General features: G+C 41.8%; 1 protein-coding gene across 2 annotated transcripts in view; it reads right to left on the bottom strand.

Annotated features, from left to right (window-relative positions):
- The window catches only part of kdm6a (lysine (K)-specific demethylase 6A), a 424,338-nt gene that overhangs the window by 377,326 nt on the left and 19,292 nt on the right, over window positions 1–27,720 (bottom strand). The window contains exons 3-4 of one of the 2 annotated variants that reach the window (XM_070893443.1): window positions 26,277–26,544; window positions 26,104–26,167 (exon numbers count right to left, since the gene is read on the bottom strand). In XM_070893443.1, the coding sequence (XP_070749544.1) occupies window positions 26,104–26,167; window positions 26,277–26,404 (192 nt within the window). In that variant the 5' untranslated portion in view covers window positions 26,405–26,544. Of the gene's footprint in view, window positions 1–26,103; window positions 26,168–26,276; window positions 26,808–27,720 lie in introns of those variants that run through there. The other variant, XM_070893444.1, reaches the window with a different exon arrangement.

Here is a 27,720-nt window from a genome sequence, read left to right as displayed (position 1 = left end):
TTCGCAATAATAGACCTCCAACATGCCTTCTTCGCCTTGCCGCTAGCCCAGGCGAGTCAGTACCTGTTCGCCTTCACTTACCAGGGACAGCAATATACATGGACGAGACTTCCCCAAGGGTTCATCCACTCCCCGACCTTGTTCTCGAGATGCCTGCAGAAACAGTTACAGTCCCTCACGCTGACTAAGGGATCCACTTTAATTCAGTATGTGGACGATTTACTGGTAGCCAGCGCAGATGAACCAAGTAACAGGGAGGATGCTAATCAGTGACTGAATTACTTGTTCTCCCTGGGATACATAGTGTCCGCATCAAAGGTCAAAATTGGCCAGTCTCAAGTCAAATTTCTTGGGATCATTTTATCAGGCACCCACCGAGCCTTGGAGGCTAGTCGAATCGAACCCATCTGCCGGTTTCCAGTCCCTAGCACGGCTAAACAGATGCGGCAGTGGTTGGGGATGATCAATTACTGAAGATCCTGGATCCCTAACGTTGCCCTGATGACTAAGCACCTTACACCGTACACAACTAAAGGAGGCAGCTTTGAAATAGAAGCCACAGACGTCCAAGCCTTTAAGGAACTAAAGACAGCCCTGTTGCAAGCTCCGGCTTTGGGCCGGCCCCTCTATGACCTGCCCTTTCAACTGTATTGTACAATCCTAAAAGACTGTGCTACTGCTGTCTTAACTCAGAAACACGGGGATAAGCATAGGCCTGTTGCCTACTACTCTTCCAAAATAGACCCCGTTGCCTTGGGGCACCCTGTATGTACTCAAATATTAACCGCCATCTACAATAGCCTTCAATCCGCTGCCAACATTACCTTCCAGCAGGATATTGTTATGTACACCTCTCACTCCGTAGCTGCCCTCCTGGGCCAACTGCAGACTCAACACCTTACAATGGCCAGGCAAAGCAGATATGAGATCTACCTACTGAATAATCCTCAGCTGACCTTTCGGCACTGTACTGCCATTAATCCGGCCTGTTTTCTTACTGAGCCACCCCAAGATGAGGAAGAACCCAGTCATGATTGTTTATCTTTAATTCAGGAGGCCTCATCGGTCAGGGAAGATTTAGTTGACGTACCAATGGAAGACCCAGACTGTATTATGTATGTTGACGGAAGTTCTTCTATTAATCCAGAAGGTGCACGAATCTCAGGATACGCCATAGTAAACCAGGAGAATCAGGTCTTGGAATCTGCCGCCTTTGAAACCGCCTATTCTGCCCAACAAGCTGAACTATTCGCCCTCACCCGAGTCTGTATCTTGGCCAAAGACCTCAAAGTCAATATCTATACCGACTCTAGGTATGCCTTTGGGGTAGCCCATGATTTCGGACAATTACGGAAAAATAGGGGATTCCTAACCTCACAGGGGAATGAGATATCCCATAGGCAACTAGTATCTGATTTGTTGCAAGCCCTCATGCTCCCCAAGTGTATTGCCATTGTCAAGTGTACCGCCCACACTACCGGAAAGTCTCCGGTTGACATAGGAAACCGCTGTGCTGACAGAGAGGCTAAACAGGCCTCTTGCAGACAACAAAGGGTGGTGCCTAGAATGATGAGTCAAACTAAAAATCCTGCCAAGGATAAGTTAGCCTCGGAAAAACCAATGCCAACCATCCAAGATGTCATTAAAGCACAGGAGGACGCTCCTGAAAAAGATAAACTGTTGTGGAAAGATTATGTATGTACTTATGACAATGTTTCTAAACTCTGGACCACTCCCGCGGAACAGACTTGCATGTCTGACGAGTTGGCTCTATGGGTTATTGAATGTATGCATTTTGCTACTCATTGTGGAGCAAGGACAACAAGTGACACGCTTTTGGCCACTTGGTGGCACCCTAGACTCCAGATGCTAGCCCAGAACATCAGTAGTCGCTGCCTTGTTTGCCAACAGCATAATCCAGGGAAGGGAGTCCCCTGTGATTGGGGTAAGACGCCCCTATCAGAAGGTCCCTTTGAGACCTTGCAGTTGGACTACATTGAGTTGCAAAGAGTTCAGTGTTACAAATATGTGTTAGTAATAGTAGATGTGTTTAGTAAATGGATCGAAGCCTATCCTACCCTGGACAATAAGGCTCAAACTGTTGTTAAGGTGTTAATGAGGGAAATTGTTCCCAGATATGGTATCCCAGCTCGACTGAGTTCCGATAATGGGCCTCACTTTATTGGCCAAGTTAACAAAGAATTCTGTTCCCAGATGCGCATTAACCAGCAGCTGCATTGTGCCTACCGACCCCAAGCTGCGGGGCTAGTTGAACGTGCTAATCAAACTCTTAAAACCAAGCTTACAAAACTGGTAGCATCAACCGGACTCAATTGGCTTAAACTCCTTCCCATAGCTCTATTCCAGATCCGAATTACTCCCACCAGCAAGGCTAAACTGACCCCCGCTGAGGTCATTTATGGTAGGCCCCTTAGGACTCCATGGAATCAGAATGTCCCCTCCACTGTCCAATTTCACCACATGACTGAGGAAATGACTACCTACATTCTTGCCCTGACTCAGGCTCTACGAATAGCCCACAACCAGGTTCGAGATGCTCATCTTGACCTCCCACTGTTACCCGAATCATCTCTCGTGCGACCATGAAAGTATGTCCTGATTAAGAAATGGATTCGAAAGGGACTAGAGCCACGATGGGAGGGGCCCTTTCAGGTGTTACTCACTACCCCCACCGCAGCTAAGGTTGAAGGGAGAAGTGCCTGGGTTCACCTGCACCACTGTAAACTTATTACTTCATAATGAGCCTATCTCACTGGTCGTCCTAACCCTTGTTTCTGTTCCAGACTTCCTCTCCTCCATAGCTGAATAAACCACATCCTTGGGGCAGGAAGAAAAACGCCAAGAACACGGCAGGAGAAAGGAACAAGCAGACTTAGCTGTTTTCTGATCTATCCTTATCTTATTGTTAACTAATGTATAGTATCGTCTAAAATTATCTAAACATGTGTAAGCTAGCAGGTATAATTGTGCTATCTTGTGCTATCCTAGCAGAACTAGAAGGGCTACAGGATAACTTATTTTATCAGACCCATACCCGATTGCATGGCAATCGAACTGTGTGTTACCCACTAGCCCAATCAGTAGAGGCCCTGTTCGTGGCTACCCCTGGGTGGACCCTCCGCAACTTATATACGGCGGATACCTCGGACACACCTTGTGAGGGACAAACGGGCGAATATAGAAGGGGTATATCGGGAAGATGTGTGGAATTAATAGACTCCATGAATCTTGAGCGCAGGGGATCCCAGGGAAAGAACGGAGTGGTATGCTCGGACATTGCAAGCTACCCGCTTTGCTTCGCAGGATAAGGGTGGGGTTGTGTATCTGCCCTGGTCCCCGGGAACGCCACCTGTGTGCAGATGCAGTGTGCCCGTCAGCACTGTCGAGTGCATAAGGGCCAGTTTACCTGTACCTGTAACGAGCAAAGATGCCTGAACGTGACCGCAGGAAGGCAAGTTATCTGCGGTCAGTGTAACGGAACTCATGTCAGCTCAGAAACATGGGCATACCCGTTTGATGCTTACCAATTGGTAGGATTGGGCTCAAATTCAAGGGAACCTAGCAATTGGTGGTATAAGCACTTCACGAGTGTTAGCAACACCGACGTAAAGGGTTATAGAGCTAAGGAAGGATTCGTGTTCCTCCTCAACGGCACCTTCAAGACAGCAACACCGACCCTCCCGGTCCTCTTTGCAGTAGGAACTATAGGACCACTCACTGTCCCATGCCCCAAAAGGGGGCATGCCCAGAGAAGGATAGTAACTCGGGCCATCAGCAAGGAGTTCTGTGCCGATTGGGAGGATCCTATCACGCTGGGATCATCACTTGGCTACGGGTTCCTCGGGGCCCTATCTGTAGGGGGATCAGCGGGGGTAATTAGTGCCAAAAATAGGAACGACCTTATTTGCGGATTGACCATTTTAGGAAATAGCACGTCTAAGGGACTGGATGCCATCAACAGAGAGCTGTCTGAACTAAGATTGTATACGCAGCAAACCCGCTATGCCGTGGATTATCAGCTGGCCCAACAAGGAGGAGTGTGCACAATTATAGGGGACAAATGTATAACACATGTCACGGATGAATCATACAATATCACCCAAGCCATTAATGCCATAAAAAAGCAGCTGGATGAGTTTAGGCAGGGCCCAGAGAAAGGAAATAGTTGGTTGGATTGGTTATTTGGAGGTACCTGGGGATCTTATTTAATGCATGGAGCAGTTATTCTCGTTATGATAATAGTTACCTGTTGTCTGATTATTGGTTGCTTTAATGTCTGTTGTAAAGTAATGATGGCAAAATTGGAGCAAACTCTTACAGTCACGAGCTCCCGGAATCTGGTTCAACAGACTAAAAGTTTACTCGAGGATCAAGAAGAGTATGAGAAACAAGAATGCGAACGGCTGAATGCGATACTCCTGGAATAATCACCAGGGTTATCATGGAATGATAAAAGGGGGGAATGAGAATGTGAATAGAAGAGTTGTGAATGTGTCAGTTGAATGGGATCATGGGAAGATGGCTAAAAGAAAATGTAAAGCTGAAATATTTGCAATATCGACACAAAAAGGGGTTACTCAGAGTTGTGGTCAAACACGAGTTACGCGAAAAAGCAAAGTCAGGCATGAGTCAGACGAGGGGCTGCTATAACCAGCCACGAAATAGGGAAATGCTATGTAAATCAAAACTATAAACACATCCCTGGAGCCTGCCCTATTTGGAGAGTTGTTAGCCTGCAATTGGGTATGCTATGGTGGAAGTTGACCAATGATTGTATAAACTGAGTGTCACTCAAATATGTTCTGCTGTAACAATGTATAAATATTGAGCTTTTGTACTGTTACGGGACTTGTCAAGAGAGAGGTGGACAGGCTCAAATCATGGGTGTTCCTTTTATCTTAACAGGTCCCGGCCGGAGAATCTCTAATAAAGGTCTTATGTTGCTAAGACTAAAAGTGTTCGTGTGTCAGTGAATTCGCTGAAACAGATTGAAGGGAAAAGAATCCAGTATCTACAATTTCAGGGCCAACATTTCAGGTTGGTGACCGTGCATCCGTACAGGAGGTAAAGAGATTTAACAATTACAAGTACAGAGCCACAAAAAAGGGACGGGGAAAAGAGAGAGAAAGATTGACTTGTATTTCTTTCAACTTAGTTCACAGAATTCACTGCTAACGGTCTGGTCTCCCCTACATTGGGGAGACCAAACATAGATTGGGTGATTGCTTTGCTAACACCTCTATTCAGACATGCATGATCCTGAGCTTCCAGTCACTTGCCACTTTAATTTGCCATTCCACTCTGATCTCTGTCCTCCGCCTTCTACACTATTCTAATGAAGTTCAATACAAGCTCAAGGAACAGTACCTTATCTTTCAATTTGGTACTTTAAAACCATCCGCCCTCAACAATGAATTCAACAACGAAGGTGCTGATAATGGTTCTGCTGTTGGCATTTACACACCCTCTGGATCCATCTTTTGTTTCTTCATTGTCCCATTATTACCCCAATTTTGCCTTGTACAGTCAACCTTTTGTCATTTAATCTTTCTTGCCCTTCAAGCCATCACAGACCTTCCCTGGCTCGAAACTTGCTTATATACTGTTAAATCTCTAACCTCTTCCAGTTCTGATGAAAGGTCATCGACCTGAAATGTTAACTCTTTCTCTCTCCACAGATGCTGCCTGACCTGCTGAGTGTTTCCAGCATTTGCTGTTTTTATGAAAGCTTCATGTTGGAGTAATCTTCATTTTTACTGGAAGAGTCTTCCCTGCTCCTAATGCTGTAAGGCCATTCAGCAACAAATAGTGCAGCTCAGCAACAGTTGCTCATGAAGCAAAAGCAATGAAGAAAAGTCTCCTCTGATGTGTCTAGGTACATATGGAGGAATTTATAAATGTAGGTCCTGGGATAGTGACAAGTACAGATAGAACACCTCAATGCCATTGCACCTATATTTGCTGTTCCCCATAAATTTGTGTCTCTCATTTAAATCATATCATGCAGCACTATGAAAACCCCAATGGAATTATCATTCTGACACTACAGTGGTAAGTGAATGGGAGCAGCAACCAAGAATAAGGAAGAAAAGTGGTGGCAAAAACAAAATAAGGAAGAAAAGTAGTGGCAAAAAACAAATCAAATTACCCAGCAAAACCAACTTATAGCCTGGTATAAAATGTAATTTCAAGCACAAAAAAATACTTGTAGCAACTTATTAGCCTCCATGCTCAAGAAGCTTACTTGAGCAGGCTAGGTTCCAGGATTCCCAATGTAACCATGTATATAGACAAGGTGCCCATATTGTGATTACAGGTTGAACCTCTCCAGTCCAGCACCAGCGGAACCTGACCGGTGCTGGACCAGTGAATTTTCCGGGCCGGAGGTCACGCCGACTCCAGACCCCAGACTTAAAAAGCCCACTTTCAGCAGAGTTTCCAGACAGGTTTCTGCTACATTCACTGGAATCCACAGCAGAGTCCAGTTGACACGAGGTGCCAGGGACGGGGCGAGCAGCCTCCCCCAGGATACAACGTGCTTGCCCGACCTCGGAGGGAGCACTGGAGGCAACGGGGAGAGGAGGAGCAGCCAGCCCCAGGACACAGCGCAGGTCGTGACCCCATGCCGGGAATGATGCCGGACCAGGGAGTCCCAGACTAGAGAGATTCAACCTGTATTTGGCATCGAACCTAGTTTAAATGAAAGCTCGATTTAAATGAGAGCTATGCTTGCTTGTAGCACAGCCTCATTCTGCCTGCCCCCACCCTAAAAAAATAACTGCTGATCACAGCCTTTTTGGGAGACAGAGGGATCTCATATATCCAGCTTTATGGTCCAAACCCACCAGTGAATTCTCTTGGCATCAACTATCAAGACAACCAAAAGATAAATTCAAACTTCACTTCAACACATTATGGTTTTCGCAAGTTAACAGCTGTGGAACTCAATTCCCAAAGCACCAGTAAAACCTCCATAATATAATTTACATAAATAGAAATTGACTTACTCATAACACTAAACTAGTGGTCTTGATGTTATCCCCTTATGGCACAATAACCCATATTGTTATAATGCACCATATTCTTGACTCATCATGAGCAATGTCACAGGAAATCTGCACATAATACTCCCATACATATCAGTTCCAAACAGCATCTCCAGAACTGCTCCAGGTTCCTTCCCCCACTCAGCAGGAGAGATTCCCAGCTCTACCTCTCCATCCCACATCTTGTTGTTCCTTTCATGTCACTGAATGTACAATGAGTGGGGATGCTCCCAATATCAAGGACTTCTGGGAACAGTTTACCAGGGTTCAACCACTTGAAGCAGCTACAGCACAAGGTAGGAGCCAGCAACTGCATTGACGGGGAAAGAACTGGGCTGAAGTGCCACAGTAAAAAAGATAAGGAGGGTGATGAGTACCAATGTGAATATGGAGGATGTGGGGTAGAAAGAGAAGGAGTGCCACTTTTAATTGCTGGACAATGCAGATGTAGTGAAAAATGTCTAACTAGCACAAGGATGCAAAAACCATGGACCATCTTAAGCAACTTCCCAATGGTGGTAGTGAAGACTGTACCAGTACTATACAGGTTTTTTTTATATCCAACCTCCACAAAAAGAAACCAAATGGCCCACAAAGAAATATTTTGAAAACAAAAATATTTTGGAAACCTCAGCTTTATATGCTGCATTTTAAAACTGATATTTTATCCTCTCTATACCAAATTTGAGAATGTGTAAAGAAGGGTTGCGAATGTGGTAGATGGATAGAGAATGTGACAAAAGGATGGCGATAGGGAATCATGGGAAAATAGCTAAAGAAATGTCAAGATGCAGACAACTGCAGAATCGACAGAAAAAAAGGGGTTACCAAGAGTTGAAGTTGAGGTTAAACACGGGTCATGAAAAGACGCAAGGCGGCACAAAGAAAGAAAGCAATCCTAGATAGGAGGGGAAAAAGTAATGGCTTTTACTGATAAGGAGGAAGGGAAACTAATTGGGTTCTTTACTGATAAAGGAAGACAGTGTAGCGAAGCTATAACTAACCTGACCCTGACACCAGCCCTAATTGGGAGACTTTCTTGCCTGCCATTGGACGTACTCGGGGGGGGGGGGGGGGGGGAGGCAGAAAGGGATTGGATAGACCAAGTGCTAATCAAATGTGTTCTGTTTTGAAAATGTATAACCACTGTGCTTTTCGCGCTATAAAGGGGCTTGTCCAGGGGAAGGTAAACAGGTTCTGATTGAGAGTGTCCCTTTGTCTTGACAAGTCCCGGCCGGAGAATCTTCAATAAAGGTCCTTTACAGAAAAGGCAAGGTGTTCGTGTCAGTGTATTCGCTGAAACAGATTGAGGGAAAAAGAATCCGTATTAACAAATTCACATCTATCATTTTCATTATGGAGTTCCAGTTTAAGTGCTGAGTAAGCACAGCTGCTTCAGCTCAAAAGTCACATCCTATGCAAGCAAGGCAAATGTTTCCAACTAAACTGGCCTTTTTTGGCATCTCCTAGTTAATTGCACACAAAACAGCAGAAATTGCAAAGTTTTGTTGCCGACATGGAGCCTCGTTAGATGCGCACGTGAAGCATTGATACAGATACAATGAATGCTTTGCTCGTGTCTGCGCCCTGTGTTCACATCAACAAGCTCCCATACCTACAACAGAGCCTCAATTTCTGTCCTAAAATCTTTAGCCGCTTGAATTCTAATTAATGCACAAAGCAAAATTACAGTTCCTAATTTAGAGAATATTGACGTTCAGCAAAATCATGTGGGTCCATACATTGCTCAAATTCTATCAATTACAGAATCAATTTTACACAAATGTTTTGGCAAGCATTATGTTGACATACCACAGCTGCAGAGTGCTATGTACATTCTAAAGGTCAACCAATTTAGCTAAAAGCAGAGCAATATTAGTAATCACCAAGCTATATACCCACAGTAACTAAACTTTGCCTGCATAACAATGGCTAAACTTAAAAAAAAAAGGTAAGTAAAGCTCTTTAGGATGTCCTGAAGACATGATGGAATAATATATAAATGTAAGTACTATACTACATTCTAAAAATAAACAAACAAGTACCAGGCAAACAAAATTTCAAATGGAAGAGTTAAGATCCACACAAAGATTCTTCCCATTTTGTTTTACAAAGTGTAATGGATAGTGGGGCGATAAATAATAAATCACTAGAGAGTGTGCTTAAAGTGTCTTTTTAAACCAATTTCCACCATTATTTTTTAAAGAAGTTGATGAATTGGTAAAATTATCCAGTCTTTGTACTGATAGAAAATAGGTGCAGGAGTAGGCCATTCAGCCCTTCTAGCCTGCACCGCCATTCAATGAGTTCATGGCTGAACTCCCCGGAATCATGTCTTTCCAGGGATTTCGGTCAGGAGAATTGTTGAAGATTTGAGGCGGGTTTAGTGTTTGGCCTTCTAAAAAAAACTTACATCATTTTATGTCTGTAGGGTAATATAGTTTGATACTCCAGAATACAGAAAGGCAAGTTATATATAGTCTTTTTAAATCAAACAAAATCAAAATACTAGAGATACTCAACAGGTCAGGCAACATCTGGAGAGAGAAACAGAGTTAACGTTTCAGGTCAATGACCTTTCATCAAGGGTTTAAACCAAGGGTTAAATTAAGAGGAAAGATTACATAAACTAAGGGGAACAGTTAGGGTAGAGGGAAACTATTTCCGCTGGTTGGGGAATCTAGGACTAGGGAACATAGCCTAAAGATTAGAGCCAGACCTTTCAGGAGTGAAGTTAGGAAACACTTCTACATGCAAAGGGTGGTAAAAGTTTAGAACTCACTTCTGCAAACGGCAGTTGATGCTGGGTCAATTGTTAATTTTAAAACAGTGAGATTTTTATTAGCCAAAAGGTATTTGATGTCAGGGAAAGGAGTTAGATCACATATCAGCCATGATCTCATTGAATGGCTGGACAGACTTGAGGTGCTAAATGGCCTACTCCTGCTCTTATGTTCTAAATAAATATGTATTAATTTTTGCAAAATTTGTGCAAGTTTTTTTAAACTTTCAAATAAGTACATTTTTCTCAAACATTTAATTTAATGCAATGTTAATTAAAATAAAGTGAAGGATTTTTTTTTTTTTAAATTTATGTTGGTGGTTTATTTGATTTTAGGGGTAGTCTCATTGTAATTGGAGTTCCGAGCTCCCATTGCTATCAATGAATGAGAATACTACATTATGAGTAGTGGTCCAGGCCCACATGATCCCAGGATATACATACACTCCTGGAAGACATGGGCCCGTACGCTGGACTGCGTAACTAAGCCTCAAAGCGCAATTCTACATTTCACCGGGGCCACTAAGTATTTTCTTTAAAAACATTTTGGTTGGAAGCGTCCGCCCACAGGAAGCCTCCGACCGCAATTTTCGGGCCATACAAACTTTCAGACAACTAATGTTCTTGAAAAGGCTTTCAGACTTTGCTTTTCCCTGCACCACAGAAAAAGCTTTGCAAGCATTAAAAAGAAAAGGACACTGCAATCCTGCGATGCTTAAAGAAATTCTTTAAGATAGCTTACACCAAAATGACTAATTTTCCAACCACTGCAGCATCACCTCCTGGTCTCCCAAGGATCCACCTGCTCCTCTTCACCTGCAGGATGCTCCTTGGTGGCATCAGCCAGACATAGCATCAGCTTCCACATAATCACTAACACCACCCTCTTCACCACCTCTATGCGATCAGACTGCTTATTCAACATCCAGTCTCGAATGTGGCAGATCTTCCTCCAGTTCAACACTGGGAAGACCAAAGCCACCATCTTTGGCCGACTACCAGCCAACTTCCTGGCCATTGTCTCAAGCTGAACCAGCTTGTTCGTGACTTCAATGTCCCAAAGCAAAGCTTCCAAACCCATGACATTCCTATAAGACAGCCTGCCTCCGCCTCCATAACCCCATCCACCTCCGATTCCACTTCAACCTACCTGCTGCTGAAACCCTCATCCATGTTTTTTTCATCTCCAAACTCAACTATTCCAATGCTCTCATGACCAGTCTCCAATCCTCCAACCTCCAGATCAACCAAGCACAGCTACCCATATCCTAATCCATATTAAGTCCTGCTCATTGCCCCCCATGCCTCAAATTTAAAAGTCATCTGTTTTTAAATTCCTCCTTGACCTTGCCATTGACAGATCTCCATCCAGAAAATCAGTCTCACAAACCATGTCCTCTTGTGCATCTTCCCATCTTTCACCCAATTACAGGTGACTGCCTGCAGCTACTTGTATCCCAATACATAGGATTTCCTCCCCAAATCCTTCTGCCTCTCCACCCCCTCTGACTAAACTTTCAATCACCCCTCCTAAACTGTCTTTGGTTTGCACCCATTTTCCCTTCCCTTATGAAGCACTGTTGAATGCTTTTCTATGTTAAAAGCATCATATAAATGCAAGTTGTACACATACCTATTTGTGATTTCTAATAGCAATGTGTATCCTGTAATTAGGATAGAAGCAATTGTTTTCTCCTACTGAATTGCATACATGATTTTCAATGACTTTGTTAAGCTTTATATGTATCTTGAATATGTATTTGAATACATCTCAATATTTTGTTTAGTTTGAGATTTAAAAAATAAAAGTAAACTACCTTCGTGTAACAAGGATCAATGTTATAATTGTTTGCACCAGACTTTATATTAAATTATTCAAATAATTCATGTCTTGGCATGATCCTTTCATATCACGTTTCCAGTTTAATTCTCAAAAGGCATACTTCCATTAATTTGCTGTACAATGGCATGGGACAAGTTGAAGAGACCAGCACTGGATAAAGGGAAAGCCGAGTGCTGTACTTGCAATGATGTAGCCAGTCTATCGTTCCACTTTATGCAGCTAGAGACCAGCCACAATCAACAACTATATCAGTCAGCCTTCACCTCTACAATTTATACCCACAAAAAGGTATAAAACAGAAACTCTTTTTAAAAAAAAACACATCAATTTACAACAGAATTCAAACTGAATGCTGGCAAAATAAAAATTCAATTTTACTATTCAACATCTGCATAATTTAACTTTTACAACCCAGGCTCACAGCTCAGTAATCCTGCTCCTCGGTACTGAACCAAGTTTTTAATTTATCATCCTGGTCAATCCAACTAACTAGTTCACTAATATGGGGGATGGGACAGAATTTACAAAATTCTTGGAATTGCGTTGATTGGATCCAAACTGTACAAATCTCTATTAAACCTGAAGCCCAATCAAACTGTATCAATCCTCCTCAATCGCCTTCTCCCTGTGGCTGAAGAGTTCCTCCTAGAGTCGGAATGCGGATTCCGCCCACTAAGAGGCCTTGGACATGGACCATTTTCCATACCTCGGGAGTCTACCGTCAACAATGGCAAACGTCGATGACGAAGTCCAACATCGCCTTCATTGTGCCAGTGCAGCATTCGGTCGCCTGAGGAAGAATGTGTTTGAAGACCAGGACCTCAAATCCAGCACCAAGTTCATGGTCTACAGAGCAGTAGTGATACCCACATGGAGGGCCATCGGTCAAGCACCAGTCTGTTCTCACAGCTGCACACAAAAAATGTTACTGGGTAGCAATCAGAACCAGGAAACCCTGGCTGATTTTCCTCCTAAGCCAAAAGCATTGATGTCACTTGCAGCTCCTCTACTGACACCCCAGCCGAGATCGCCACAAATCAGGGAGTTTCATACTCGTCCCCAATGTACAATTGTACTGTGTGTTACAATCAGTTTGGGAGAATTTAAAATTAGTTTTTTAGCTCCCTGTGAACCCAGTGGGTAAATGTGACATTGCACTGAGCTATACAGGACAGGAAGGTCCAATGTCTAGTCCCAAACCTATAGTAGGTCAGCCAATTTCAAATGGAATACATTATTAGCCTCTAGGCTAGAGGGGCAAGAAAAATTGGACTTGTGCTGTGTTGGTTATTCAGCAACTCCTGCTGGAGGGTATGTGTGAACACTGAAGAACATGGAGTTTTGACTGTGGTTGCCCCCTGTTCTATCGATAAGCATTTCTACATTGACTGTTGGAAAAACTACTGATCATATCTTCCTCGAATTTTTGCTACAAGATGTTCAAGCGACGTTCCCTCCATCACATATCTCCAAAAGTCGCTGCCGCGCTGAGCCCAGACCAAGCTGGTTTCTGCTGTGATTGCAGCACTTGTAACCAAGTACTCTCCCTAACCACTTTCATTGAAAATGGCTTTAGAAAATCCTGAAGATTGGTGCTGTATGGCATATTGGTCTTCTGGTGAAAATATTGCATTCTGCCAGTGGGTCACGTTTCAGATTACACATGACCAACCACACTAACCGGTAAAAATGCTAAATCAATGGCCTCCATCAAGGATTGGTTCTCACACTCCTTATTAATATGCACATAAACGACCTGCCTGTGTCTGGATTGCAGAAATTCATCAATGCTAATGACGGTGCCTTTACTATTCAAGCTAGTGTCTTTTCCATCCTCAAAAACATGCTCACTAATTTTATGAAATTCATAGCATAGTACTGCCTGAAATAGCATCTTCAACCAAGTACCACAAAGACTTTGCTCTCCAACTTTCACATGTACAATGCTAGAGGTCTCTCAGGAAGTCACTATTATCCTAAATGGTCAACTTCTCAAACATAATGCTCACCTGGTTTACTTGTGTGTCACCATCAACCAGTCACTAAACTATAAAAAACATCCACTGACAACTGCTGAGCAAATCAAATTTCAAAATAACCCAATCGCCAAACTTGTCGGCTCTATCTGGACAGCAAATGCCTCCCACTTTACGCTCATGTGTTCTCACAATTAGTTATTCTGTTCCAGAATATTGAGCTTCCATTTGGGCTCTCTCACCACACACCAAGCTGGTGAATACTCAACTGTATGCCACTATGCGTTTTGTCAGGCACATTGCACCCTACTCCCCTCCGGTGGTTACCACTCCTCTGCAACAAAGGTCCTCCACATCTTTAATATTCAGATGCGGTAGCAAAATTAGTGAAAAGACTTTGAGACAAAATCATATTGCCAATTCACTGATTTGTTGTATTCACCAGCAGCACAGTTCTCTTAAAGACACCCAATATCGTCAACCTTTCCTGATTCCTTTGACTTTTCCTTACCAACTCACTGGCGTGAAGAGTGGACAGTAGATGCTCCTATAAAATGCAACATCGCTGACCCTACCAACAGTCAACCAGGATTTAACTGGCCACATGATAGCTGGACACTTCTCAACCATTCTCAAACTGGACAGAGTCAGTGAATCTCAAATTTTCACCTATGGGGCCTTTGTGACGACAACAAATGCCCTGAGAGAAATATAAATCACGTCCCACATTGCTGAATCATGCCTTCTAAGTAAACTATCTGGTGGCCTACATACTTTGCATGTTGGTAATGACAATGCTTTAAGATGGCTGTAATTATATGCCAAGTCCCCATACACTAACAATACATTAACAGTCATTGATAGAGGACCCATTATATCACCACTCTGACAAAAGGGTAGTGACTTTCACAAGCCCAATGCCATCAGAGGCTTTTTCTACGAAGCAATAGCACCATTAACAGGGAGAGAGCAGAACACAGGGCTCACGAGTCAGTTTGAGCACGGCTGGCCCATATATATTGATCTTGTGGCTCTGCCCACAGAAAATCAGGACAAAGCGAATTTCCCTCCGAGTGCATTAGTGATGCTCTAGTTACAGAAATGGGTATCGAGAGTGCCGTGTGTTGGTAGAAATGTGCAGCTGCATGCATGAGTGTTACAGAATGGCGATGCCCAAATAAGGTATGTGTAATTATACATAAGAACATAACATTAGAAATAGGAACAGGAGTAGGCCATACAAGCCCCTCGAGCCTGCTCCGCCATTCAATATCATGGCTGATCTGATCATGGACTCAGCTCCACTTGCACGCCCGCTCCCCTTAACCCCTTGTCGTTTAAGAAACTATCTATTTCTGTCTTAAATTTATTCAATGTCCCAACTTCCACAGCTCTCTGAGGCAGTGAATTCCACTGATTAACAACCCTCCGAGAGAAGAAATTTCTCCTCATCTCAGTTTTAAATGGGCGGCCCTTTATTCTAAGATCATGCCCTCTAATTCTAGTCTCCCCCATCAGTGGAAACGTCCTCTCTGCATCCACCTTGTCAAGCCCCCTCATAATCTTATACGTTTTGATAAGATCACCTCTTATTCTTCTGAATTCCAATGAGTAGAGGCCCAACCTACTCAACTTTCCTCATAAGTCAACCTCCTCATCCCTGGAATCAACCTAGTGGACCTTCTCTGAACTGCCTCCAAAGAAAGTATATCCTTTTGTAAATATGGAAACCAAAACTGCACGCAGTATTCCAGGTGTGGCCTCACCAAAATGGCAAATTTAATACATCACAAATAAAAATGCCTTGGGAAAACATTCAATCGAGTCCTAGATTGTGGTAACTTAACTATAACAAGCGCAAACCTAATTAAGTAAAGGAGAATATACAGTTTAGTGATAATCTCAAAATGTTACATGAACATTCTTAATAATCGCCATGTCCCACCTCACAGTTTGTGGAGTGTGATATTCACACTGAATTTCCATGGACTGGAAGTTCTGGAGCCACTGTTGTTGTGGCCAGTACTCTCTGCAGCACTGCCATTCCTTGCACCCTGCTCAACAAGGTCAGTTGGTGTCTCTCCCTTCAACAGGATTTCTATCTTCATGGAACCTCTCCCTGCTACTCTGGAAGATGTCACTTCACTTCCTTCTTCTTCACACTAGCTGAGAAAAGGTAGCCTTGTGGACCAAGGCTGGGGAGATGCAGCAATGGGTAATAAAACCTGACATATGCATGAATTGGGGCCATGAGCAAAGCCTCAGAGTGGGCCACCTGGACAGGAAGCAGAACCAGAACACTGAGATGCGCTTGTTTAGACCAGGAGTGGTGCACTGGGAGTGGGGAGAGCAAAAGGTCCAATGTTGAGCAGGATGACAGGACCTAACATTACTGCTGGGAGAAAGTCAATGAGGAATCAAGCAGACACCTTGCCAGGAATAAATCCAAGAGCACAACAAGATGGCAGGCAACAGATACTGCACATTGGATCTAATTGGGCACTGCAAATTAGAAGAGTTCAGAAGCAGAGACCACTGTCCTTTCAACCAATCAGAAACTACTATCCTATCATCTGAAAAGACTCCAGAACCAGAAACCTGATCAGTTTTTGTCACATACTACCAAATTTTCCATGGCATACAGCAGCTGTCATGACAATCCTTCACCCAAGTCACTAGATACTCCTAGAAATGATGTTTATATATCATAAATAATCCAGCAATTCAGATTTTTTTTTAAATAACTATCTTGCCCATAAACGTATCCATTGCATCTTCGCATTCATCAAACTCTCCTCTTCCTCCTTCCCCCTCCAACCACAAGCTTCATTTCCCACCCCCTCCCCCCCAGCTCCATCAATAGTCTCAATTTCAAGTATACACTCCTACACTAGTAGGCAGCACCAAAGACACTGTACTCCACTACCCAACCTACAGCATGACAAGAGCAAATGCACAAGTGACCAAAGGCACAACCTAGGATTCCCCAAGTGCTCCTATTCCTACTCATCCAGCCACCTACCTCTCCCTTCTTCCTCCAAGCCAATATGTAGCCAGCAACCAAACTGACCTGCACAAAAAGGTCAACACATTGTAGATATAAACAGTAGTTTTCCAACAGGACTTTTATGTTATGACACGTGCCGATGACACTTCTGAAGTAAATCGTGAAATAAAGTTGTGTAGCAACATACACCAAAACAGACAGCTTTCGGCATATCAGGCTCCAATGTATATGCTACCACTTGAAAGAGAAATAGCTAAAATAGGAACAGCCAGCAAGTCAAACAGTTTCTTAACATGCCCTGTACAGGTCAGTAAAGCAGCTTTCCTACCATTATCCTATACAGACCGTCTCCAGCAACATAGCCACTACTGTTTATATCTAAAAAAAAAATGCTCCAGAATTCAGTCTTACCCCACAAGAACAAGCAGATCACTAAAGTAAAGGCAGGTGCCCTTTTCAAGAAAAGAGAAAAAGCTTTTAGAAGAGCTACCCACACTGCAGGGCAGAGGCTGTAATGACTCACCCAGCCTTCGCACTAGTGCTACATGACTCCTGCCTCTCCCTTTTCATTTATGTACAATAATCCACTTACACAAGCATACCTCTATAAACAAACATTGGCTACCACTATATCCAGAATTTTTTTTTAAATAGACAAATATTTACTGAGGAGAAAAATTCCCTAAGCCAAGCCCATTTCCAAACTCAAACTTTAAAAACTCAAAAAATACCCTAGGCAACAATGAAGCATAATTTTATTATTTAGGTCCATAAATAAAAGATCACCTGACTTAATAAATCCGGTAAGAAATTCAGGAGGAATTTCTTCAGAGAGCAGTGAGAATGTAGAACTACATGAGTACGTAAGGCGAATTTAAGGGGAAGCTTGATATGTACACGTGGGAGAAAGGAATAGATGAATAAGGAGGGAGGAGCTTCGTGTGGAGCAATAAACAACAGCAGAGCGCTGTTGGGTCGAGTGGCCTGTTTCTGCGATATAAACACGAGTAATAATTACCCAGCTCCACAAGCAGTCACTGCAAAATAACTAAAACCGGCAAATTGTTTCTCCTTCCAGATGAGTAATCATTTTATTGATGTTGGTCATAGAAACTTACAACACAGGAGACAATTCGGTCCACTTTATGTACACCTCCTTAGTTTGGAAAGTAAAGTTTTCCAATAAAACTTGGGGGAGTCAGTTTAGACCCTATTTCTATTAAACAGCATGTCATTTTCATCATCATTGAATTTCACATTATGTCAAACTGAATATTTTGGAAATCAAGCTTGCATTGTGTGTCCAAAACAAAGATCAAATCGAACAATTTCAAACTGTAAATTAAAGTGGTTTGGAGTGAATTAATAAAGTGCTTTATAGTACCAATCAATTGCTGAATTAGATCAGTCCATGAATAAAGTTGCTTGTAACATATCATGCATGATAGAGTTCAATTGTCTAGTTTTTCATTTGTGTATATATGCAGAAACTAACAATTATTGTGTGAAAAAGATAATGAATTGGCCAGGAGTTCTGTATGGCAGTTAGTTCAATATCATCTAATATAGCTGTAAATGTAGTTCTCAACTGGGTGAAACACATCATGAAAGTGTACTACACTGAGAGGGGGGGAAAAAACACCAGCCGCACCCATCTTATCCTGCCACTGCAAGAGCAGAAATGGGCAAGTCTGGTCTTCCAGTTACAGAAGAGAGAGAGAGAAATATGAAAAACTTGAACAAAATGCATAATTATATCTCACCCATTCATTAGTCACAGCAGCTGAAGAAATCGGTACCAATGTATCTCAAAATTAACAAAAAAAGCTAGTTCAAACATTTCTGATGATTTAAGTAAAAAAAACTTTAGCTGCACAGTCAGAGCTTCCCACAGAGCAAATAGTTAAATAAATTTGGTTTAAAAACTGATGGCAAAGGCAGTCATGTCATTTCCAGCAGTCTAGCTGCCTATTAGTTCAGTTTGTCACCATTCTCCATTATATTTCATCTATCAATATCAAGAATACATTGTCAACTAAAAGCAACTGATGAAGGACAAATTCAACAAATCTTCACAATTGAGCATTAAAAAATGTGGGATAGTTGAATAGCATTAAGTTTGTTCTATCTTTAACTGGAAAATACAAGTTCAATAAACTCAATTGAGGAATTTGTACAGAACAACTTCTGTAATCTATTGCTCTCGTTTATAGTATAAAAATTCTCAAAACAAAAAAATTATGAGGACCATTTCAATGTTAAATGTGATTTTCATTTAACTGCACAATTTTGTAATTCATACACGATAAAAGGGTCACAAACTTTTTTTTAAAAATATAAAGTGGTTGACTCATTACTTACCAGCCATTATAAATGTAATTTGGGCATTTTCCAAGCTATGTGAACTATTGTAGATATAAACAGTAGTTTTCCAACAGGACTTTTATGTTATGACACGTGCCGATGACACTTCTGAAGTAAATCGTGAAATAAAGTTGTGTAGCAACATACACCAAAACAGACAGCTTTCGGCATATCAGGCTCCAATGTATATGCTACCACTTGAAAGAGAAATAGCTAAAATAGGAACAGCCAGCAAGTCAAACAGTTTCTTAACATGCCCTGTACAGGTCAGTAAAGCAGCTTTCCTACCATTATCCTATACAGACCTTCTCCAGCAACATAGCCACTACTTGGAATGTTATACGTCCAGCTGTTATAGAAATAGCCTCAGAATATAAACATATTTCTCCTCCCCTCTTATCCCAAATGAACATATGAACATATACAAAATTGCATAAAGCAAATGAACATCATAGGAATACAATTATTTCAATTTCATTGCTATAATAGCCTAGAATTTCAAAATAAGAATTTCTATTCTGCAAGGTTTAAATCAAGAAGAATTGGTTTGAGCAAATTATTTAAGCTATATATCACTTTCTGCATGATCTTCAAATAGGACTGTTAATTTTCCATCATGAATGAAGTCTTTAAACATCCATCAAATTAGTCATTTGAACAAAAATCTGCCACTCAACATAATAGACTTCATTTACAGACACCATTTTGAAGCTTCCTGGATTAAAAAATGAAACAAATAAAGCCCATGTAATTCCTTAAAGCTGAGCAAATGTACAGCAAACATTTATCATGCACAGGTGTGTTAAACATCAAAAAGTCCCATTTTCAAATTGACTCGGTCATCTCTGTGCTGTATTTATGTCAGTCATTTAGATTAGTCACTGGCAATTATAACTATAAAAATACTTCATATTTTCACAAATATTGAATGTTTTGAATACAGAATCTTTATAGCAACATAATAATCCATAAAACAGACTATTGCAGGTCATGTTTTCTCCAAAAAGCCTCCAAATTGCACTGAACGTATGTCAGAGGAAACAGGTCCATGAGCCAGTTAACAAATCCAATACCTGTTCCTTGGGAATTTTGATATTCTACCAGACACAAAGTACTGTACTTAATTTAAAGTTGGGTTCCTGTTTGAACATTTGAATATTTGAATTATCCAGCAGCAAGAATTTTAATGAAACAACACAAGAGATCTTCTTTAAAAAAAATTTGAAAGAACGAATTGCGCCTTTCACAACCTCGGTGTCCCAAAGCACTTTACAGCCAATTAAATATTTTTGAAGTGTCGTCACTGTTGCAATGTAGGAAACACAACAGCCAATTTTCACACAGCAAGGTCCCATAAACAGCAATGTGATAATGGCCAGATAATCTGTTTTTAAATAAAAGACTTGCATTTATATTGCACTTTTCATGACCACTGGACATCCCAAAACACTTTTCAGCCAATGAAATTATTTTTGAAGTGTAGTCACTGTTGCAATGTAGGAAATGCGTCAGCCAATGTGCGCACAGCAAGCTCCCACAATCAGCAATGTGATAATGACCAGATAATCTGTTTTTGTTATGTTGATTGAGGGATAAATATTGGTCAGGACACTGGGGATCACTCCCCTACTCTTCTTCAAAATAATGCCAAGGGATCTTTTACATCTACACGAGAGAGCAGACGGGACCTCGATTTAACGTCTCATCCGAAAGACAGTACTGAACTGGTGTTCAGCCTAGATTCTTGTGCTCAAGTCTCTGGAGTGGGACTTGAACCCACAAACTTCTGACTCAAGAGGCGAGGGTACTACCAATTGAGTCACTGGCAGACACATGTTGATTGAGGGGTAAATATTGGCCAGGACATCCTACTCTTCTTCGAAATAGTGCCTTTTACGTCCACCTGTGAGAGCAGGAGGGTCCTTGGTTTACCGTCCGAAAGACAGCACGTCAGACAGTGCAGTGCTTGAGTGTCAGCCTAGACTTTTGTGCTCATGCTCTGGAGTGGGACTTGAACTCACAACCTTATGACTCAGAGACGAGTGCTACCAACTTAGCCACAGCTGGCACTTGCAAAATTTCAATTTGAATTAATAGATAATTCAAATTAAGAAACTTCAAATTAGGGCAAGGCGAGTTTCCTTCCAACTAAAAATTAAATGCCACTAAGAAAAAAGTTTTATTCAAACATTTCCCTTCATAGTACCTGAATTTTATCCTTAGGTTGTTCTTGTAAATACATTGGTACGCCATTGGCCAGCTGAATGTGTTATTTCTGAGGTATGCGCACACAGAAAACATGCCAATGGACAAATCAGTATTCTGAAAATACTTGAACTAAGCATATATAAAAGCATTCAAAATAAAGGCATAAAGTAGTAAATGATTAATATTGTTAAAGCTATCAGTATGTTACTGTGCATCAAGCAAGTAATCAAAGATATTTGAAATCTTTATAAACTTTTAAAAGTGTAAAGAATGTGTGCCAACACCAGATATTTTTCTGCAATTCATCCACTCTTTACAAATTAAAAATGATGGTTAAACATAGAAACATAGAAAATATGTGCAGGAGTAGGCCATTCAGCCCTTCGAGCCTACACCGCCATTCAATGAGTTCATGGCTGAACATGCAACTTCAGTACCCCATTCCTGCTTTCTCGCCTTACCCCTTGATCCCCCTAGTAGTAAGGACTACATCTAACTCCATTTTGAATATATTTAGTGAATTGGCCTCAACAACTTTCTGTGGTAGAGAATTCCACAGGTTCACCACTCTCTGGGTGAAGAAGTTTCTCCTCATCTCAGTCCTAAATGGTTTACCCCTTATCCTTAGACTGTGACCCCTGGTTATGGACTTCCCCAACATTGGGAACATTCTTTCTGCATCTAGCCTGTCTAAACCCATCAGAATTTTAAACGTTTCTATGAGATCCCCTCTCATTCTTCTGAACTCCAGTGAATACAAGCTCAGTTGATCCAGTCTTTCTTGATATGTCAGTCCCGCCATCCCGGGAATTAGTCTGGTGAACCTTCGCTGCACTCCCTCAATAGCAGGAATGTCCTTCCTCAAGTTAGGAGACCAAAACTGTACACAATACTCCAGGTGTGGCCTCACCAAGGCCCTGTACAACTGTAGTAACACATCCCTACCCCTGTACTCAAATCCCCTCGTTATGAATGCCAACATGCCATTTGCTTTCTTAACCGCCTGCTGTACCTGCATGCCAATCTTCAATGACTGATGTTCCATGACACCCAGATCTCGTTGCACCTCCCCTTTTCCTAATCTGTCACCATTCAGATAATAGTCTGTCTCTCTGTTTTTACCACCAAAGTGGATAACCTCACATTTATCCACATTATACTTCATCTGCCATGCATTTGCCCACTCACCTAACCTATCCAAGTCACTCTGCAGCCTCATAGCATCCTCCTCGCAGCTCACACTGCCACCCAACTTAGTATCATCCACAAATTTGGAGATACTACATTTAATCCCCTCGTCTAAATCATCAATGTACAATGTAAACAGCTGGGGCCCCAGCACAGAACCTTGTGGTACCCCACTAGTCACTGCCTGCCATTCTGAAAAGTACCCATTTATTTCTACTCTTTGCTTCCTGTCTGCCAACCAGTTCTCAATCCACGTCAGCACACTACTCCCAATCCCACGTGCTTTAACTTTGCACATTAATCTCTTGTGTGGGACCTTGTCGAAAGCCTTGAGGATACATCTTCTGCAGTAGTATACTCCCGCAGTTTGAATTGAAACTTAGTTTAAAAAATATAGCTTTTATTCTTAACAGCATCACTGTCGTGGTGAATAGAATGACAGCTATTTGCAATAAGTAACTTAATGAAGACTATAATTATACATTCATAATGAAATTCTAAATATTGGACAGTTCACTAATGGGTTTGACCAGTCCACTAAAAAGAGTATATTTTTGAAACTACTTGATTGCCAGTGGCAGTGATCAATGTTAGACCAAGGATATGCTAAAGACAGAAAATAGCTGCAACACTTACAGGAAGTACACGCCACACACAAGACATTATATACAGATTCTGAACAACTGCAGTGTGTTAGCTGCAGTTAATCAACAAACTCCATGTCAAAAACATAAATTATGTAACTTCTGAAAATATAGTTGTTTTTACATACAGATTTGTTCCTCTTAGCAACTGTCTAGGCATTAGCTTCTTGCTGCAGCGTGACTCCACAGGTACTGGTTGCATTTTGATGCCATTCTTCATGTGCAAGACTGAACAGTGTTATCATCATAGGCAGTCCCTCGGAATCGAGGAAGACTTGCTTCCACTCCCAAAGTGAGTTCTTTGATGGCTGAACAGTCCGATACGAGAGCCACAGACCCTGTCACAGGTGGGACAGACATTCATCGAGGGATGGGGTCGGTGGGGTTAGTTTGCCACACGCTCCTTCCGCTGCCTGCGCGTGGCCTTTTCACGTTCTTTGCGTTGAGACTCGAAGAGCTCAACGCCCTTCCGGATGTATTTTCTCCACCTCGGGCGGTCTTCGGCCAGGGTCACCCAGGTGTCAGTGGTGATGGGAGGCTTTGAGGGTGTCCTTATAATGTTTCCGCTGTCCTCCTTTGGCTCGTTTACCATGAAGGAGCTCCGCATAAAGCATTTGCTTCGGGAGTCTCGTATCTGGCATGCGAACTAGGTGGCCTGCCCAGCGAAGCTGATTGAGTGTGATCAGTGCTTCAATACCGGGGATGTTAGCCTGGTCGAGGACACTGATGTCGGTGCGCCTGACCTCCCAGGGGATTTGCAGGATCTTGTGGAGACATCGTTAGTGATATATCTCCAGCGCCTTGAGGAGCCTTCTAAACATCATCCATGCCGCAGATCCATACAGGAGGACGGGTATTACTACAGCCCTGTAGACCATGAGCTTGGTGGTAGATTTGATGGTCTGGTCGTCAAACACTCTTTTCCTCAGAAGGCCGAAGGCTGCACTGGCACACTGGAGGCGCTGTTGAATCTCCGCATCAATGTCTGCCTTTGCTGATAAGAGGCTCCCGAGATATGGGACATGGTCCACGTTGTCGACGGCCGTGTCGTGAATCTTGATGATTGGAGGGCAGTGCTGTGCGGTGGGGACAGGCTGGAGGAGGACCATTGTCTTACGGATGTTAAGCGTAAGGCCCGTGCTTTCATATGCCTCAGTGAATACATTGACTATATCTTGGAGTTCAGCCTCTGAATGTGCGCAGACGCAGTGTTAGCCAGCTATTTGACTACAGGAGCATTACTGTACAGTCTTATCCTATCATTAGCCAACACCCACAGAATATGCTTTCAAGCAGAGTTGCTGGATAGCTGTCAGAAGTAGAACTATTTTTGTAGAACCCTTACCACCACCTGAGCTAAGATCAGCAGCGTGTTTAGTACAAATTCAAGATCAAACTTGGGATCTTGTTGGTCTGTACGGATACATAAGCTCGCCGAGTTACATAGGAACTTCACTACTACTGTATTTCCCAACCCATTTTCTGTTAATAGAAACAAGGACAAATGTCATGGGAGTCTTGCATCTCACACACTGAAAGACCATAGTAGTCAGGTATGGGTGCAATGTAATAATCCACATTAGAGAAGCTTCATAGAATCCTATCAAAAGCATTTTGATTACACAAGACAAACATACGCAGTCAAATTTTTACTTACAACTATGAAATTGGCAGTTAACTATTTGTTTATAGTCTCGTCATATGACAAGTGTATAAAGCTAATTAGAACAATCTAAAAGCAATGTTACGACATTACATTATGCAGCAATTAAATGAAGTGACATTCAATAAAAGGTTTAGTACTTCTGTCCAGTAAGTGACTTAAACCTTGATATTCACTTTTCAACTCATAAATATGCATTTTAAGATATAATGACTGATGTCTCATCAATCAAGACGTTACAAAAATATACTTGGACAAAACATAAATTAAACAAATAAAAAACAATTTATCTAAAATTTGAACCAATGAAAGCTATTATAACTCGGCAGAAACATGCCGGACACAAGAATATTACAACACTTACGTAAACTAGGTTTTAACCTCTACCACCCAATTGAAAACACAAACAGACGCAATTCTTCTCCGAAACCTTTCATGTATGTAATCAAAGACAGGACAAATCGGACACTCCGAAAATATTCAACATTAATAAACTACAATATATACAAAAACTATCAAATTACGAAATTAATTTTTAAAACGCGTATATTGCGGTGCAGATAATCAGACACTTGCAAATGTCTATTTCTATATAAAAGTTTTCCTGGAACACATGTGGTGCTATGTCATTTCAGCAATTGCACCAAATAAATGTATACCGGACTTAAAATACATGTTTAATGCAATGTCATACAGACGCTATGGTATAGCAGCCATTTAATTATGTTTTACATTTACTGCTTAGTGCTACAGGTTGAGTGAGAGAATCACATTGTGTATTTTTCTGAAAAGCGCATAAACAATCTCGTCAACGTGCCTATTTTCTGCACTTCAATAAGTAAATTTCGTTCACAACAAAGGTCAGATTCCAGATTAGTTACTGCTGAATTTGGCCCGAGTTTCTCTTTTTGTTGTCCTCCCCTTCCAATCTCTCACTATTTTCTCTCTCTCCTCCCTATCCCGCCATCTTGGGGAGAAGCAGCCATTTTTAACGCGGAGCGAAACTTCAACCCATACACAACACAAAACCCACAGCATAGAGCCCAGAGACTTGGAAGGCAAAGCAGAATGAGGGGGAGGCGGAAAGTGTGACCAATTTTTATGTAACCACACACAAAAAATTAAAAGACATTTCGTTCACATCACACGTTCAATATTTCCAAGCGTCTCTGTTCGTATACACCGTTGCTTCTCAAGTTATTATACATATATAATAAATATGAAATGAGCCTACCCTTGTAAAGTGGGAAGGCTTTCTCAAACCTTGTTTTATTGTTCGAGAGCGGCTAATGCAGAAGTTTGTTATTACTACACATAGATAAAAATGCAAAAAAAAAAGGCAGGTCTCTCTCAGCCCTTACCTTTATTAACAAGGCCTTCGTTCTGGCGCCATCTTCATGAACCTTCAGAAATCCAAACAGTCGGCTGTGCGATAACGACAGACAGATGACATACGTTAAGATCGGTTTTAATTTATGCACAAACGCTAAAACTCAATCAAAAACACAACACAAAACTTGCAGAATTTTCTAACCTATCGAGAGTTGCAATAGAGTCTCTCTCCTGGGGCGTCAGAGTTGGAAAGTCATCCTCAATTTCACTCGGTTTTCCCGCCGCCATTTTCTTTTCCTCATCACCGAATGATACTCCACAGGATTTCATGGGGTTACAGACAGAGATGAAAAAAAATGTTTGCAATTTATTTTTATTATTCTTTATTTCCGTGGACTTTTTTTGTTGTTTTTTTTCACATCCTTCAAGCTCTTGCTCCTTTCTACCATGCGCTGCTGGAGTCCTTATTTCTTTTTAGGAAAATTAAAACAGCATTGAAATGATATTAGAAAAAAAAGAGAAAAAACTTCAAAGCAGAAAGTTGTAATTGTGTCACACCGAATCCACGCCGTAAGCGCACAACCAGCAAACCCACTCCCCACCAATGACCAGCAGCCACCCACACCACGTGTCTTTGTGTTGATTTACGTCAGTTCGTGCTGCGGGATCAACTGACACGAGAGCCCGCCCCTTCCGACTAATGCTGACAACCATTGGCTACTGCGTCTCCCTGACTTTCTTATTTTGGAACTGGCGCCGGTATCAGCTAGCTCCTCATTGGACAGTGAAAATGACAATCATTGAAATCGCGATACACGTCAACAAGGTTAGGGTTCGTCAGGATATAAAAGGAATGTTCGCTGCGCACAACTTTAGTTTTGCTCCATTTTTGTTGGGCGCGGGTTTATTGGACTGGAGAATGATGTGGGCGTTGGTGTTTACTAGTTTATTTAATTATGTAAACAGTTCAGCAAAGGCCACCTTTTCGCGATGGTTAAATGGTTGAGACGAGGAATGGAAAAGGGGACGCGGCAAGAATGGGTTCGGTGCCAACAAAAACGTCACGGTCACATCTCCGCACTTTCCAAAGTAAATCACGGTTACAGTTTCGGTGACTTTTTTAATTCTTCCTGTTCGTAGTTCTAACTATTTATATTAAACCAACTGCAAGATGGCACCGTATAAAAAGGAATTCCCCATACAATTGAAGTTAACCTCTACCCTGAATGCAAGATCGGTTCAAGCCCATAAATGTAGCAACTTGTTAACAAGGCTTAATTTCAGGCTTAAACGAACAGTTGTATAATTTAAATTGTAGTTTAGACTGCAGTTTCCCTTTCACTTCTCCCTAAAAGTGGGTAATTTATTTCTTGTGGGGGTTTAACAGATGGGCGTTTTGACGGCTATTAATTGCTGCTCCCCATAATCAACCTTAAAATAAATTGTCCTTGACAAATATATGCTCCCCTTATTCCATCCATCATATACCATTCAAAATGGTGGTTTAGTTTTTATTCAACCTGATTGGTGTGGACATAGCATTTGGAAGCAAGAATTTGCAGGACCTCACTACTTTTTACCATGATATTTATAGTGACAAATGTTAAGAAAATCACTGGAGTTGTACTGTAGCTTTCCTGCCTTTA

This window comes from Pristiophorus japonicus, chromosome 11, assembly GCF_044704955.1.
Source record: "Pristiophorus japonicus isolate sPriJap1 chromosome 11, sPriJap1.hap1, whole genome shotgun sequence".
In the NCBI taxonomy this organism is placed as follows: Eukaryota; Metazoa; Chordata; class Chondrichthyes; family Pristiophoridae; genus Pristiophorus; species Pristiophorus japonicus.
Note: the sequence above shows the minus strand (reverse complement) of the source record. Positions and strands in the feature narration are given on the sequence as shown.